At 37.9% G+C, this 17,564-nt stretch overlaps 2 protein-coding genes across 4 annotated transcripts in view; one reads left to right on the forward strand and one right to left on the reverse strand.

Annotated features, from left to right (window-relative positions):
* Positions 1–17,564, reverse strand: part of LOC127448955 (nuclear factor of activated T-cells, cytoplasmic 2-like) — a 357,327-nt gene that overhangs the window by 197,536 nt on the left and 142,227 nt on the right. The window lies entirely within an intron of this gene.
* LOC127448951 (neuron navigator 1-like) overlaps positions 1–17,564 on the forward strand; it is an 81,437-nt gene that overhangs the window by 49,525 nt on the left and 14,348 nt on the right. The window contains exons 6-15 of the mRNA XM_051711949.1: positions 3,487–4,234; positions 7,237–7,641; positions 9,248–9,402; positions 10,381–10,557; positions 10,763–10,815; positions 11,002–11,025; positions 11,457–11,534; positions 15,738–15,821; positions 16,656–16,767; positions 17,227–17,348. Coding sequence (XP_051567909.1) covers positions 3,487–4,234; positions 7,237–7,641; positions 9,248–9,402; positions 10,381–10,557; positions 10,763–10,815; positions 11,002–11,025; positions 11,457–11,534; positions 15,738–15,821; positions 16,656–16,767; positions 17,227–17,348 — 1,958 coding nt within the window. The remainder of the gene's footprint in view (positions 1–3,486; positions 4,235–7,236; positions 7,642–9,247; positions 9,403–10,380; positions 10,558–10,762; positions 10,816–11,001; positions 11,026–11,456; positions 11,535–15,737; positions 15,822–16,655; positions 16,768–17,226; positions 17,349–17,564) is intronic.

Below are 17,564 nucleotides of genomic sequence, written 5' to 3' on the forward strand. Positions count from 1 at the left end.
GAAGCTTGTTCACAGTGGCTAGCATGCTCAAGATTTCTCAAGATTTTGTATAAGAAGATTTTGAGGATTTTAAAGTAGAGTTTGTATTTTGAAGTGGGTGGAGATGCTCTTTATCTCTGAAGTGTCTCTAATATAACACAGATGTTTGTGTGCCCTCTGTCTCCCTACACCATGACTCAGATACTGTGAATTTAACTCTGGGAGATTAGATTTAGCCACGGAGACTTAATCATGGCTTTAATCGTGACTTCAAGTGATGATGCCATACCCACAATTCTTTTTTACTCACCTTTCAAATAATGTGACTCTGACCACAGTGGAACACTGGTGTCATGAAGGTTTTGATTATTTACACTGACTCAACTTTGTGTGTTCATAAAAGGAGTGTAATGGTGTACTGTGGTGTTACCATGGTAAAGTGACGGTTTCATATGGTAATGCCATGGTAATTTGATATATACTGTACCATGCTACTGAATGATTCACCCACATGCCAATTTCTCACGAAACATAGGAAGGACATGTCCAGGTTCATATTTCACCCCAATATCAAAAGAATAGCAACTACATTATGGCACTATTTTCATGACAGTTAAGTGCAAAAACAAATCTAATTTTCATTACTGAAATAAAGACAAAAGGAAAAAAAAAAGATATAAATAATATTTACATTTACAATACTGAAAAATATTATTCCCTTTTAACACATTACAATAAGGTTGTATTCATTAACATTAGCATTAATGTTACTATTAATTTAATACATTAGTTAATGTTGTATTCATTAACATTAGTTAACTACATTATTTAACGTGAACTGACAATGAACAATCCTTTTGAATACTTTTACTTATTAATCCTGGTTAAATATTCACTTCAGCATATACAAGTTCATTTTTAACATTAAAAATTGTATAGAGTTGCTTTAGTAAATGTTTTATGAACTATCAAAATGATTGTACATTTATAAATTAACATTTACCAAGATTAATAAATGCAGTAAAAAGTATTATTCATTGTTGGTTCATGATACCTAATGCATTAACTAATGTTAATTGTTAAATACTGTCAACGAATAGAGCCTTATTGTAAAGTGTTACCAATTTCTTTCTATTGCATTTACTTTTGATTTTGCAGTTAAATGTGACCTGGACATGTTTTTGTGAGAGTCACCCATTTACAGCTGAAGTCAGAAGTTTACATATACTTAGGTTGAAGTCATTAATACTCATTTTTTAACCACTTCACAGATTTAATATTAGCAAACGATAGTTTTGGCAAGTCGTTTAGGACATCTACTTTGTGCATGAGCAATTTTTCCAACAATTGTTTACAGACAGATGGTTTCACTTTTAATTGACTATATCACAATTCCAGTGGGTCAGAATTTTACATACACTAAGTTAACTGTGCCTTTAAGCAGCTTGAAAAATTCCAGAAAATAATGTCAAGCCTTTAGACAATTAGCCAGTTAGCTTCTGATAGGAGGTGTACTGAATTGGAGGTGTACCTGTGGATGTATTTTAAGGCCTTCCTTAAAAATTAGTACCCCTTTTCTTGACATCATGGGAAAATCAAAAGAAATCAGCCAAGACCTCAGAAAAAAAATTGGTACTCCACATGTCTGGTTCATCCTTGGGAGCAATTTCCAAATGCCTGAAGGTACCACGTTCATCTGCACAAACAATAGTACGCAAGTATAAACACCGTGGAACCACGCTGCCATCATACCGCTCAGGAAGGAGATGCATTCTGTCTCCTATAGATGAACGTAGTTTGGTGCGAAAAGTGCAAATCAATCCCAGAACAACAGCAAAGGACCTTGTGAAGATGCTGGAGGAAGCAGGTAGACAAGTATCTATATCCACAGTAAAACGATTCCCATATCGAAATAACCTGAAAGGCTGCTCAGCAATGAAGAAGCCACTGCTCCTAAACCACCATAAAAAAGCCAGACTACAGTTTGCAAGTGCACATGGGGACAAAGATTTTACTTTTTGGGGAAATGTCCTCTGGTCTAATGAAACAAAAATGGAACTGTTTGGCCATAATGGCCATCGTTATGTTTGGAGGAAAAAGGGTGAGGCTTACAAGCTGAAGAACACCATCCCAATCGTGAAGCATGGGGATGGCAACATCATGTTGTGGGGTGCTTTGCTGCAGGAGGGACTGGTGCACTTCACAAAATAGATGGCATCATGAGGAAGGAAAATTATGTGGATATATTGAAGCAACATCGCAAGACAGCAGCCAGGAAGTTAAAGCTCGGTCACAAATGGGCCTTCCAAATGCACAGTGACCCCAAGCATACCTCCAAAGTTGTGGCAAAATGGCTTAAGGACAACAAAGTCAAGGTATTGGAGTGGCCATCACAAAGCCCTGACCTCAATCCGATAGAAAATTTGTGGGCAGAACTGAAAAAGCGCATGCGAGCAAGGAGGCCTACAAACCTGACTCAGTTACACCAGTTCTGTCTGGAGGAATGGGCCAAAATTCCAGCTACTTATTGTGAGAAGCTTGTGGAAGCATACCCAAAACATTTGACCCAAGTTAAACAATTTAAAGGCAATGCTACCAAATACTAACAAAGTGTATGTAAACTTCTGACCCACTGAGAATGTGATGAAAGAAATAAAAGCTGAAATAAATCATTCTCTCTACTATTATCCTGACATTTCACATTCCTAAAATAAAGTGGTGATCCTAACTGACCCAAGACAGGGAATGTTTTCTACGATAAAATTTCAGGAATTGTGGAAAAACTAAGTTTAAATGTATTTGGCGTGTATGTAAACTTCTGACTTCAACTGTACATGTATTCCTAGACCTAGATTTTATCTCTCACTTAGATTTGGTTTAGTTCCCATGATCAATTTGTCTTAATTTTAAAGATGTAGGTAAACAGAGATTTGGTTAAAAAGATTTGAAAAAAACTAGATGAAGATATTCCTCATTTCACTGATGGACTAGTTCTAAATTTTATTGTGCAACTAGAATCCCAAATAATAAAATTGAGTCGATCAAAAATATGTAAGCATTAAGGCTAGGGTATACACACATTTTTTTAATTCACGCAATTGTTAATTTCATTACAAAATTCCATCAAATTGAATGTAATCATAAAAAGAAATGAAATATTTTAAGTTTTATTAATTTAATTTTGTTAAACATTACACAATTCAATGGAATTTTGTTATGAAACTGAAATGCGTGAATCTTAAAAATATACTAAAATATATTTTTTTTTACATTTGTTTTTCCGTATGCCGTCTCATGCACGATCAAGTGCTCAGTCATCAAAGAGTATACTCAGTTTGACTGCGAGCTCTCCGCATGTCTAGGAAAACTAGACTGCACATAGACATTCTGCGTGTACTGTGCCGATGATGAAATTTGCGCGAGATTGCATATGGAAAACAAAAGGATACTTTGGCCTTTAGAGTGTATGTGATTTTAATGATATATGTTATCTCCATCTCTTTACAGCCCCTAAAGTAGATTCTAAGGCTGTCGATAAGGTTAAAATGTCTGTGAAGGCAACAGGTCTCCAGCGTTCCCGTTCAGATGCTGGTCGCGACAACGCAGAGCACCGTAAGCCCCCCTCAGGCCTGGTGAAACCCTCTGCTGGCACCTCCTTCGGTTACAAGAAGCCATCAACTACTGGTACCGCCACTGTTCTGACAGCAGGGGGCACCACTATCATGAGCGGCTCAGCCACTGTGGGCAAAACGCCAAAATTTTCGGGCATCCCGATCAAACCTGTTCCTGGTGATGGTGGCCGTAAAAACAGCTTTGACGCCAGTGGTTCGGAACAGGGGTTTCTTGCGGCCAATGCCCGTGGAAGCATACAATACCGCAGCCTGCCACGACCTGCGAAGTCTAGCTCTCTGAGCCTAACAGGGCGACCTTCTTCTCGGCCTGTTAGCGGAACCATTGATGCCAGTCTACTCACCCTTAAACCTGTACCACCCTTGTCCAACACCATGCCCACCAGAGGTAAGGAAGGGGGCAGTTTGAAGGCAACGAGCCGTCCATGCAACACGGGGCCAGTTAATCAAACAGATCGTGAGAAGGAGAAAGAGAGGGCAAAGGCCAAAGCCGACTTTGAGATTAGCTGTTTGAAGGGCGAGAATCAGGGCAACAGCTGTGGAGAAGCTGTAGAGAAGATCCATCGAGAGCGGAGGACAAGTTCAAGCAAATATCCTGAACTGAGCTCTCCAACCAGCACACCGAGGTACGACTCACATTTTGTTCAATTAATATTAAAATTTAAACTAAACTTCACTTTTGTCTGCTATAGTGTCCCTTGTGGCAACGTTGAGAATGCAAAGTGTATTTGCTTTGTGTTATGAATTGCGGTATCATCGGACTGTGCATGACCCAAGGAATCTAAAGAGAGCAGTCACAGGACATTAGGCGAAATTAACCAAATTTTACTTTTTAACTTTTTACCACTAGGTGACGCTGTCCCCAAACATTTTGAGTACCTTCAGGACATGGCCCCAATGACACATACCGAATTTCGTAATGATACTGCAATGCGTTTGTAATATACAGCAATTTAAGTCAAAATTCAAAAAGGCTGATGCCCAATATGGCCGACATATGAAAATTGGGTATCATTCAACTCGGTATGCCCCAAGGAAATCTAAAGTGACAAGTCTCATAATTTCAGGCCAAACTATTTAGAAGTTATCAGAAAAAAATAGCCATTTTCATTTACACTGACCACTAGGTGGCACTGTGCCGAAATGCTGCAGGTACCCTTAGGTAATGCTTTTGATGGCATACATTAAGTTTCGTGACAAAATGGTAAACCGTAGTTATAGCTTCACGCCCATTTTGACATGCTCGTGGTAAAATTTGTTGAAGCGCTATATGCGAATGGCGTGGTCTATCAAAAAGCTTTTATCAGCAGGGTCCCTATATGATACACAACAAATTTTTGTGCGAACTGGACAAAAGGCCTAGGGGGACTTTTAAAAAGTAGGTTTTTAATAAAATAAAAAATTTTATTAAAAAGACAGGAAGTATGGCCGACCACGGCAAACTGGGTATCACCGTACTCGGCATGACCCAAGGAATCTAAAGAGACCAACCTCATGATTAGGACAAACTGTTCAGAATTTATAAGAAAGAATAGCCATTTTCTTTTGAGCACTAGGTGGCACTGTGTGGAAACACTGCAGGTACCCTCAGGACATGCTTGTGATGACATGTAGTAAGTTTTGTGTCAATGCACTAAAGCGTTGAGAAGATACAGTTTCACGTCCATTTTGGTGTGTTTGCAATCAAATTTGTTGAAGCGTTATACAGTACAAGATCGATTTTGTGTATCATAATAAATCTCATAAATGTTTGTCATGAGTGTCTCTAGATGTTACGTGCAAATTTCGAGTGAATCGGACAAACGGTCTAGGAGTTCGAAAAGTATGTTTTTTTGGAAAATTCGAAATGAAGAAAAATCTAGTGGGCGGAGCTGAAAAATGATACCACATTTCCTTTTAGGGCATGACCCAAGGAATCAGAGGAAAAAATAATTTTGTTTCTAAGACTTACGGTTCAAAAGATTATAGACTTTGAACAGAAAAGAAAAGATTGTAACTTTGAACAGTTGGTGGCACTAGAAGGTTTAAGTTAGAGACCCCAAATTTGGGTCAGTTATATTTGAGAGTGTCCTCTATCAGTGTGAAGTTAATAACTTTCCTATGAGTGGTTCTATGGGCTGCCATAGACTTTCAGCAGAAGAAGAAGAAGAACACCAGCAGATACAATAGGTGCCTACTTGGCCCCTAATTATGGTTAATAATGCAAAATTGGCAATAGTGAAACTTGTAGAAATGAGTTTGCTGGAAATTGTACATGGTTTGTTTTATATTACACAAGCTATCCTACTCAATTATTTAAAAACCCTTCCTTGAATGGAACATCAAGAGCCTCTGAGGTTTACTCGATAGTTGGCAGTGTGTTCTTTATTTATATCCTTCAGAACGTTGGCTGCACTGAAATCCCTTGGCTTCATGCAGCGCAACTTGACTACAGAAGGTCTCTGAGTGGATGACATCATGATAGGGATGGGACACGTTGACAGCGGGCTGTTCTTTAGTTGTTAAACAAGGTAAAACCTCTCGGAAAAGTTGCGTTTTTAAAATTCTTCCCCTTTAAAGCACCACTGCTACAGCCCAACACGTTCAGACGGGCGTCTTTGGCTCTTGCGTCTCGTATTGTGCAATTTTTTTGTTTTGTTTTTCGCGTTTCGCCACAAGTGTCGTGAGTTCTTTACAATGCTGCATCTAGTTCAAACTAGTCCAATTTTAATATTTAAATATTCAGAAGCCTGCATTCTGCTCCATTTCTTTGCACTCTGTCCAGCTGTTTTGGAATGCGAAAACACATCTTATGTAGACGCTGTACAGAATTTGCACTTCAGATCTTGGTTTTGTTGGACAAGCAAAACTAGCTTCACATCTTGTGATCCACAACTTAACTATTGAACACAGGTAAAATTTAACAATTTACACACAGAGCTACATTGAGAGCCCTGTATCTCTGGGATTTAACCATGTAAGGCCTTAAAAATCAATATACAAAAAGTAAAGTTTGTTCAAAACTAGAATCTAGAAGCATTTTTAGATATCCTTAATACTTCTGGAGTTATAGGCACCCCAACTTTGAAAAAACAACACAAAAAAGTGCTATTCCCAATTTTTGGACTCACACCATTGGAATATAATGCAACAAGGCATGCTGAAGTCAGCTGATTTCAGTAAAAAGACCTACCTATCGCTGACACCTTTCTAAGGTTATTTTGGACCTGTAAATTTGCTCATTTTGACAATTTGACAATAAAATAATGAATTACCCACTAAATATTGATCCACTGCATTTAACATTTTGGCTATCATCATCATCAATGTATTTCTTTCACTAGAAAAATAAATATCAAGCACAAAATTTTGAGCCGAGGGTTGAGCCAATGTGGCTTTGTCGAACTGCACAGGCCTCTCAAACAAACGGAGGCATGTTTTGATTGCACCACAGAGTCATAGTGTTTATACTTTTAGGTGAACTCAAGCTAAAAATGGCATGCATACGAAGCTGTGATACGAGACAGAATTTTAGCATAGAAAAATGAACACACATCAGCTTTAAAACCAACTAGTCATTTAGGCAACCTTCGACTTTTTGATTTTGAAAATATTGATTATGAGGAATGGTTTTTGTTCTTTCAAACAGGTTGCTCAGTAGTAAATCTCTAGTCCATCCTCCAAGCCTGGCTCACCTAGACAAGGTCAACTCCAACAGTCTGGACTCATGTATCACCATCCAAGACCTTCCCCCCAAGATCCCTCCCTACTCCAAACTCCAGGACCTGGTTGGCTCCCGTGTGCCCCCTCGACTCACCCCGAGCCCAGCGCCAGTGCTGCACATCGACTCTCCCAGCTGTTTCTCTGGTCAGGCGTTGTCTGTTAGCAGTTCTCCCATCCTCTACCCAAAGATGTCCGGCCTGCACCGCAGCATGGAGTCGCTACCGCTTCATATGAGCGTGCCCACCAAAACTAACATGGGAGACCGAGAAGAGGCCAGGAGTACTGGAACATGGGGTTCGGGCAGTAGGACATCCATCACCTTGGGTGACAAGTGAGTTTGGGCCTGTTAATTTAAAAATCTATTGAATAATTAACCCTGCTGGTGTTCCCACAGGCTTCTTAAAGGGATAGTTCAACCCAAATTTAAAATTCTGTCATCTATTTACTCACTCTCATTTCATTCCAAACCTGTGTGGCTTTCTTTCTTCCACGAAACATAAATTTAGATGTTCTGAAGAATGTTTGAACTGCTCTTTTCTGTACAGTGAAGTAAACAAGGGATGTAAAGCTCCAAATAAGGACAAAAATGCACTTTATAAAGTAATCCATATGTAATTTTTCTGTATTCCAAGTGTTCTGAAGTCATACGTTAGCTTTGGGTGAGAAACAGACCAAAAATTTAAAACGTTATTCACTGAAAATTCAATGAAAGTCAGCCAAAGCTCTGTAATGTCATTTACGCATGTGCATATTTAAATTTAGCGTGTAAAGGCCATTGGTTCTTGCACAGGGGCGTAGATTCCGGGGGGGATGGGGGGTAACCACCCCAATAATCAAAACAAGCAAGTACAAGCCCCCCCCCCATATTTATACCATGATCAATGGAAACATGTAAATGCTTCATGCTGCAACTCCCCCAATGTTCAAGACAAATCTACTCCCTTGTTCTTGCGTGTCTTATAACTAAATGTGGCATGTCAAGTTTGAATATGTGGAAGAGCTAATGAGAATTGAGAGCTATGGTGGAGGGGAAGACTGAAGACTATCATTGAATACATTTTAAATTCAATTAAAATATTTATATATACATACTGTACACTCATCGTCCAAATCCCAGGAGATCAGCAGTTACAGAAATGCTCAAACCAGCCCGTCTGACACCAACAATCATGCCACAGTCTAAATCACTGAGATCTATTTTTCCCCATTCTGATGGTTGATGTGAACATTAACTGAAGCTCATGACCATATCTGCATGATTTTATACATTACACTGCTGCCACATGATTGGCTGATTAGATAATTGCATGAATAAGTAGATGTACAGGTGTACCTAATAAAGTGGCCGTTGAGTGTATATGTGTGTGTGTGTATATATATATATAATATAGAGATAGATAAAATTTCTTTTGCATTTTCAATTATAGTACATTTTGGTGAGTTTTCATTTTTGGGTGAACTATACCTTTAAATAGATCAAAAAATAAAAAAATAAATAAAAATAAAAAGACTTCCTTGGTTGATGGTCAAACCGCTTTACCAGAAAGACTATGCTGGTACCAGCTTTACTAGCTAAGTTTAGCTGGTCAGCGACATGACTATACTGGTCTTCTAGCTATACTATTACTAAACCAGCCTGGACCAGTATGAAAATTATCAGGCAAGTTTTTTCTTTTCTTCTGAGTGTTAACACTCTTTCATTTTAATATGCATTTCATTTCCAAATAAACACCACAAAATATTGAAAGGGTGTTCACTTCACCTGTGAGAGAGAAGCCCCCTGCTGGCACAACCACATCACAGGGATTGAGATGGAATTAGTTTAAATTTATTGGAATGAATATGTGTTTAATGCCATATTAATTTTTTATCTAAACTTAACTAGAACAGTTATGCAGTTTAAGATTTTCCTAACATTGTTATGGTGTCTTCCACAGTCGCTATGGCAGCGGCCAATCAGAGGATGAGGAGAGGGAGCGCCGCCATTCCCACACGATCATGTCCATGACGGAATCGGAGAGTCCGCCCCAGCTGCCTTCACCCACACACATCACACAGCCTTTCATTGGGAAAACACCGCCAACTAATGTTGGTGAGTGTGTTCAGCTATTTAAAGGGGTCATAAAGGTTTTTTATCTTTTTTTTTTTTGTGCCAAAAACAGCCACCATTTAGTTTTTCCAGTTATTTTATTGAAATGTAGCCATTCATGTGTTTTTGTATATATCTAAATGACAGAAATAGATGCAGAGCCCAGGGCGTGCTGAGTGACTCCAGCCAGGTCTCCTAAGCAACCAAATTGGCCCGGTTGCTAGGGAGGGTAGAGTCACATGGGGTAACCTCCTCGTGGTCGCTATAATGTGGTTCGTTCTCGGTGGGGCGCGTGGTGAGTTGAGCGTGGTTGCCGTGGTTGATGGCGTGAAGCCTCCACATGTGCTATGTCTCCGTGGCAGCGCGCTCAACAAGCCACGTGATAAGATGTGCGGGTTGACGGTCTCAGACACGGAGGCAACTGGGATTCATCCTCCGCCACCCGGACTGAGGCGAATCACTACACGACCACGAGGACTTAAAAAAAAGCACATTGGGTATTGGGCATTCCAAACTGAGAGAAAAAGGAAGGATTATTATGGTAGTATTATTATTCACAGATTGGCTGACACATGTTCACACAATAATACTAATAATACTAATTATTATTATAATTGTTATTATCATCATCATTATTATCAGTATTATTATTTTTTATTTTGTACCTTGTAATCTACTTTTATCATTTACTTGTATTTTTATTATCTAATGGATACTAGTCATTGGTACTCATTCTTTATTAATATTTTATAATAATAGTAAAGTCATCATTACTATGAAATAACACAAATGAAAGTATAGGAATCAACACAAATCAAAACTGTCTTATATTTTAGCTACTTCAAAGTAGCCAGCCTATGCCTAAATTTATTACAACATACAAAATACAAATCTAAAGCTGAACGTGTTACCTATTCAAGGACAAATTTGCAATAGAGAGAGATCATTTTCATTGATCAAACTACTGAATGCTCTCCACAGTGGCACCAATCCCGAGTTCAGGCTCTGGTTCCCAGATCACTCGCTCCAACAGTATCCCAGTGAATGACATTGGTTATGATCTGTATGGCACATCTCCTCTGGGCAGCTCACTCTCTCTCGCCGACCGACCAAAAAGCATGATGCGCTCCGGATCCTTCCGAGAGCCTGGAGAAGATGGTAGGGAAGAACATACGTGAAGAACAAAGCTTCCCCATAAACATAATTCATCATGATTTGACATGCAACGATGGCAGTTTTGCTCAATAGCGAAACACAAATCTAACAAACCCTTAAAAATAAAGCAAAGACATTTAATGAAAGTGAACTAAACTATAGTTCTTCATTTTAACCCCATGTTTTCTCTATAATTTTGCTCTCTCAGTCCATGGTTCTGTACTGTCTTTGGCCTCCAACGCTTCGTCCAACTATTCTTCGGTAAGTAAAAACTTTCACAATATGAGAGAATATGTGAGACCACCCCTAAACTTTGTAAACAAAACCCCTAGCCTGCAGGTTCCTTAACACAGACCACTTTTTCTCTACTGACCTCGTTTGTGAACTTTTTGCCCTTGCTTACCTTTTCTCGGTCTTTATCTCCATCTCTGTATCATGCATTCTCAGACTGAAGAGAGAGTGCAAGGAGAGGTAAGACTTTCTATACACTCCTTTATCAGCTTTTCTGCCATTCAGTTCACCTGTTAGACAATAATTTTTGCCATAACCTGCAAATGACTTATAGTTGTCTCTGCACATTTAACTGGGATAGGAGAAAGAATTTAAATGTTGAAAAAATAACACACTTCACCTTTAATTATATTTTTAAGCTTTAAATGAATTTTATTGACTTTAAATGCTAGTGTTTTGAAAACACAATATCTAAGATATCATGCATATGGACATATCATACATGCTAAACTTGTATCACTATTTTGATGTCACTGAAATGGCATTTTCATACTAGTTTAAATGATATTTTAACCTTAAACTAATCTTTCATTGACTGTAAATGCCAGTTTTTTGAAAATAGCAAAATGTTGTATTTGGGTTTTTAATGTTTCTAACTTTTTACATCCCAGCAAATCCGGATATTGAGGCGCGAGCTGGAGTCTTCTCAGGATAAAGTGGCCAATCTGACCACACAAATCTCAGCTAACGTACGTGCAAAAACACACCCACTATTACCACTGTTTACAGAACTATTCCTTATCCAACACTTTACAAAAAGGTTACATTTGTTAACATTAATAAACATGAACTAACAATGAACAATACTTTTGCAGCATTTGTTAATCTTGGTTAATGTCAATTTCACCATATACAGTGCTGTGAAAAAATATTTGCCTCCATCCTGATTTCTTCTGTTTTTGTGTACATCTCATACTAAAATGTTTTAAAAATTCAAACAGAATCTAACATAAAACAAAGGCAATCTGCGTAAAAACAAAATACAGTTTTTAAATTATAATGTTATTTATTGAAGATATCCAATACCAACTGGGCCTGTGTGAATATGTATTTGCCCCCTTAGTTACTAAATCCCCAAATCTTTGAAACTGCATTCATAATGGGGTTCAGCTGGACAAGACACATCCAGACCTGTTTAATGATCAACACCTATATACAATAGTTATATTTTTCAGTAGCATGAAGTTAGCTAAAAGGTCTCACCCAGTAGCACACTATGCCAAGGTCAAAAGAAATTCCTGAAATGATGAGGAAAAAGGTGACTGAAATACATCAGTCTGGGAAGGGTTACAAAGCTATATCAAAGGCTCTCTGACTCCAAAGAACCACAGTGAGAGCCATTATCTCCAAATGGAGAAAATCTGGCACAGTAGTGAACCTTCCCAGAAGTGGCTGACCATCCAAAATTCCTCCAAGAGCACAGCGACAACTCATCCAGGAAGTCACAAAAAAGCCAAGGACAATATCTAAGGAACTGCAGGCCTCTCTCGCATTAATAAAGTTCACTGTTCATGACTCCACTATCAGAAAGACACTGGCCAAAAATGCCATCCATGGAAGAGTGGCGAGGTGAAAACCACTGCTAACCCAGAAGAACATTAAGGCTCGTCTGAATTTTTCCAAAACACACTTTGATGATCCTCAAACCTTTTGGGAGAATGTTCTGTGGACTGATGAGTCGAAAGTGGAACTGTTTGGAAGACGGGTCCCGTTACATCTGCTGTAAATCAAACACAGAACTCCACAAAAAGAACATCATACCTACGGTCAAGCATGGTGGTGGTAGTGTGATGGTGTGGGGATGCTTTGCTGCTTCAGGGCTTGCAATAATTGAGGGCAACATGAATTCTGCTCTCTACCAGAAAATACTAAAGGAGAACATCCGGTCATCAGTCCATGAGTTGAAGCTCAAGCGCAACTGGATTACGCAGCAAGACAATGATCCAAAGCATAGGAGTAAGTCCACCTCTGAATGGCTCAAAAGAAGCTAAATGAAAGTTTTGGAGTGGTCTAGTCAAAGTCCTGACTTGAACCTTATTGAGATGCTGTGGCAGGACCTTAAACTGGCAGTTCATGCTCGAAAACCCTCCAATGTGGCTGAACTAAAGCAGTTCTGCAAAGAAGAGTGGGCCAATATTCCAGCATAGCATTGTGAAAGGCTGATCTCTAGTTATTGGAAGTGTTTGATTGGAGTTGTTGCTGCTAAAGTTTGCACAACCAGCTATGAAGTTTAAGAGGACAGTTAGTTTTTAGGAGTTGGATAATTATTTTGCTTCAATAAATATATATATATATAATATTTGAAAACTGTATTTTGTGTTTACTCAGGTTGCCTTTGTTTGATGTCATATCTCGTTTGAAAATCTAAAACAATTTAGTGTGAAAAATACACAAAAATATAGCCAAAAGACATATACATTATACTTATTAACATTATTTTAGTGCAATAAAATTGCTTACTGGGATTACAGGGTTTACTGGCAATACGTTGTCATGACAACAAACTTTTATTATTAGATATAACATTACACATGAAAGCTCAGTATCAAAGTTTTGTATTTTGTCATCTAATCCATTCATTTCCAATAGCCGGTCATTTTTGACCGGGAACACATCAAGTGTAACAAAGTGAAATAAAACAGTAAATGGTCAAAAATGTTTTTGTGTTTTCAGATACCATATGTGAACAATGTCAAATAATTTTATTCCAGTTGGATTAAGTATAATGAAAAAAATATTATGAAAAAAAAGTTAAATGTCAAAATGACCGGAACAAAATGTAAGGGTTAAGATGCTGGTATAACTGCATAGACAACTGATTGCCATCCCAAATTAAGAAATAAGTGGTGATGAGAATCACACGTTCTATGCTTATAAAAGGAGCGAGTCACTGGCATGGAAATATTTATTTTCTTCTAATTCATTGTATATAGTCCATTTACACTACCATCTTCTTATGAATGTGCTGTCTTTGTTAATATCGCTGGTGCTTGAGGGAATGGACTATATAATAGGACGCAGATGGTGCAATTACCGGAGAAGAACCTCCAAATTAAATTGCGCATGTCCCATCCCATTAGTGCATGCTTGCACAAAAATACCAAAACTTCATTGCCATGCCCACTGATTTTGCGCTTATGACTTAAAGCATATCGCTGCACTTAGTGCTAGCGCTCATAAAATAAGACCCGCAATGACATCCAGACATTTTTAAGTGCGGCTTAAGTGTCCAATTACTTTCCGGGGCCACTGTATGGATGTTTGTGTATGTGGATGAGTATCATGGCCCTATGGTCCTAACAGCACTGTCCCTCTCTCTCGGCTGACATCTTCCCCTGGCCTCTGATGACTGGCTGCTTCCTGCGGGCTGCTGGCGGTTGCAGACAGGCCAGGTTTGTTGGACTGTCACTCGCAGCTCCGCCCGTCGCTGTTGCATGTGTCTGTCCCCCATTTGCAAGCTCCCCATTCTTAGTCGGATGCTGACTGATGATGTCGAGTGAAACTCATTTGTTTGCACTGTCATCTGGACATGTGTTGATGATGTCATTGTGCTGTTGATCAGTGCGACTGATGCTGGGTGCTGTAAGGGGGCTCATGAGGCATTATAAACAAAAATAAGCATCAGGGTTCCCATTGAAAAGACATCTCTATAGTGATTATACACTACCAAAGTCAAACATTTATAAAAAAAAAATGTAAGTTCTAGTTTTGTAAATAATTTCATACATAGGCAAATTGTGTGGGTGTTTTTTCAACTTCAGACACTTTTAGCACTGTGGACTTAAGTTTTGTTAAAAAATAGAGTTTTTTTTTTTTTTTTTCTGAAAGTCATGAAAATTCCCACTACAGTTTCATTTCCAGCACATCTCAAATTCTATATTGTGTTTAATAAAATCATGTGCTGGAAATGACGCTGATGGAAATTAAATTTGTTACATTTCTGAAATAAAATGACTGACTTCTTTATCTTGCTAAGGCTAATTTTATTGCTAACATTTTATTTATCTTAAATACAATTAAATAATTTTTTCACACTTTTTGCATGAAAATGAAAGGAATACAGCTTGATTGGAAATAATGCCCAATAAAAATATTCTGCTCACAAGTGATATTTTCTTAGTTTTCTACAAAAATAACATGTCTCGTATTTCATCTCAAGCATGCTCTTCACTGACACTTTTGTCCACTTTGTTAACAAGTACAACTTTTGAAAAACTTTATTTGTGGAACAAATGGTGTGGTGGAAATGATGCCACAACTGTGAGTCTGTCGTAATTTTTCAAAAATTTACAAATTATTTTCACACAATAAATATTGAAATGGTTCATGTTTATTTTTTAACTTTTTTTTTTTTTTTTTTAGATGATCATAATTTTATCATACTTTATAGGTCTGGGATAAGGCTAAAACAGTAAAATCTGCACATAAATGGCATTTGGAAAGTACTAAAAATAAATGATGCACAAATTGAGAATTAAATAAGAAAAGGTTTTTGTTTTATATGTAATTTGATTTATAAAGCACTAGCATGCGTTACCAGTATCAGAGCCAGGTAGCATGGTGGCTATTGTTTATTTTTAACCAAGTGAATTGCATATTTCTCTCTCTCTCTCTCTCTCTCTCTCTCTCACACACACACACACATACTTTCTGTTGCGTGTGTGTTTTTCATTGTAACCTCATGTTTTTGTCCTGTCCAGTGTCCAGCACATCGTCTCTTCTTCATTGTCCTTCTATTAAACTATTTCCACAGTTCTATTCTTGTCCTTTCTTGTCGTTCTTTCCCAGTCCAGCTGGATACACACACGTCTGAGTGTGTGTGGTGTGTCTCTGTTGTGACGTGAGTAATGATCCGTGGCATATTTCAAACACTAACATGCACCTGTCTGCAGGCAAACCTGGTCGCGGCGTTCGAACAGAGTCTGACGCTGATGACTGCACGACTGCAAAGTCTATCATCCACCTCAGAGCAGAAGGTTAGTGTACCACAAAGTGCTCAAATGGCCTGAAAAGGATGTCTTCAGAACTTTTAGAAAATGGATATTCGAGACCTTCATGCCAATTGGTCAATACAGCCTTCCATCTGTGCTAAAAAAAACAATGGGGAAGTTGTCACAGGGGCTCAGTAGCAATAAGATTTGGAATCAAAAGTTGTTTTCTCAAGCAGAGGTTTTGTATGTTGGTTTCAAACACTTAATTCAAAACCCTCTTAAATTAGAATAATTTGGTGAATGCTATCCTCAAAAGTTCAACAAGTGAACATAAACACACCACACTGGCATACATGCAAACATGAATCAACTACAGTATAAATGTCAGGTTGTCACTCTGTTTTAAATGTCATACATTTGTACAATTTATCAAGTACAATATTTGTTGGCCCAAACAATGTTTTATATAGTTTGTATGTCACTTTTTTACATTTTTGTTGTTTCATGAATTGTTTTGTGCTTCATAGTTGTTTAACTTTTTCAGTTGTGCTTAAAAGTAGATACAATTCTGTTTAATGCAGGTGTAGATCTAAAGAGAGGTGTAGATTTTATTTTGGTGGTTGGGATAGTTGTAAAACATTCCACTGACCCCCTACAATGTTCACATGAAACCTGCACCAATTTTTTTAGTGGCAAGCTCCATTGTGACAACTTGCCCCATTATGTGTGACAACATGCCCTGCTATTGAACTCCTCCTTTTTACTGAGCAAGTTCAGTGAAAATGTTGAAATGCTTTTTTTTTTTAGGAATTTGCTTGATAAAATTTTTTTTCATGAAAACTTTAAACCTCAGTTATGATCGTCCTGTTCTGATTTTAGGATTCTGAGCTACAGGACCTGAAGGAAACCATAGAGATCCTGAAGGCCAAGAACACAGAGGCGCAGACCATCATTCAAGGGGCTCTCAATATCCCTGAAATCACACCCAAAGGTTTGGATCTGAAGCATGACTATTTGTGCAAGTTGGCGAAATATTTAGTTACATTTTCAAATAACAGCATTGCATTAAACAGTGTTTCTTCGTGTAATTTTTTTTATTGTTCTTATACTCAAAAAATATTTTGGCCTATTTTTAAGATTCACGCATTTCAGTTTTATAACAAAATTCCATCTAATTGAACTGTGTAATGTTTAACAAAATTAAATTAATAAAACTTAAAATATTACATTTTTTTATTTATTTATTTTATTAAATATAACGCAGTTCAATTTGCTAGAATTTTGTTCTGAAATTGAAATGCATAAATCTTTAAATGATTTATTTATTTATTTTTGAGTGTAAAAAATCTATTTTTGTAATTCTAAAAGATTTTTTTTTTGTTCAAGTAATAAATGTACTGTGAATCACTTTGGATATAGCATCTTCTTATTGACACATTTCCCCTGTCAGAGCTGCAGATTGACCGGCAGAACTCGTCAGAGAGCATCTCCAGTCTGAACAGCATCACTAGTCACTCCAGTGCTGGCAGTCTGAAGGAACAAGACGCCAAGAAAAAGAAGAAGAAGAGTTGGGTGAGGAAGTAAACAGGACAAGGAAATAAGGGACAGGAAATTCCTGCTGGAAAATCCAGTTTTAGATGGTTCCTAGCTGGTCCAAGCTGGTCTAAACTGTTGACCAATTGGACTACCTTCCAGTGGGGCCGGTCAATCTAGCTAGCGCTGGTAGACCTTTGACCAGTGATAAACCAGCTCCGACATTACAAACACAACAAGTTATAATACAACATG

The sequence above is a fragment of the Myxocyprinus asiaticus genome, chromosome 12, assembly GCF_019703515.2.
Source record: "Myxocyprinus asiaticus isolate MX2 ecotype Aquarium Trade chromosome 12, UBuf_Myxa_2, whole genome shotgun sequence".
Lineage (NCBI taxonomy): Eukaryota > Metazoa > Chordata > Actinopteri > Cypriniformes > Catostomidae > Myxocyprinus > Myxocyprinus asiaticus.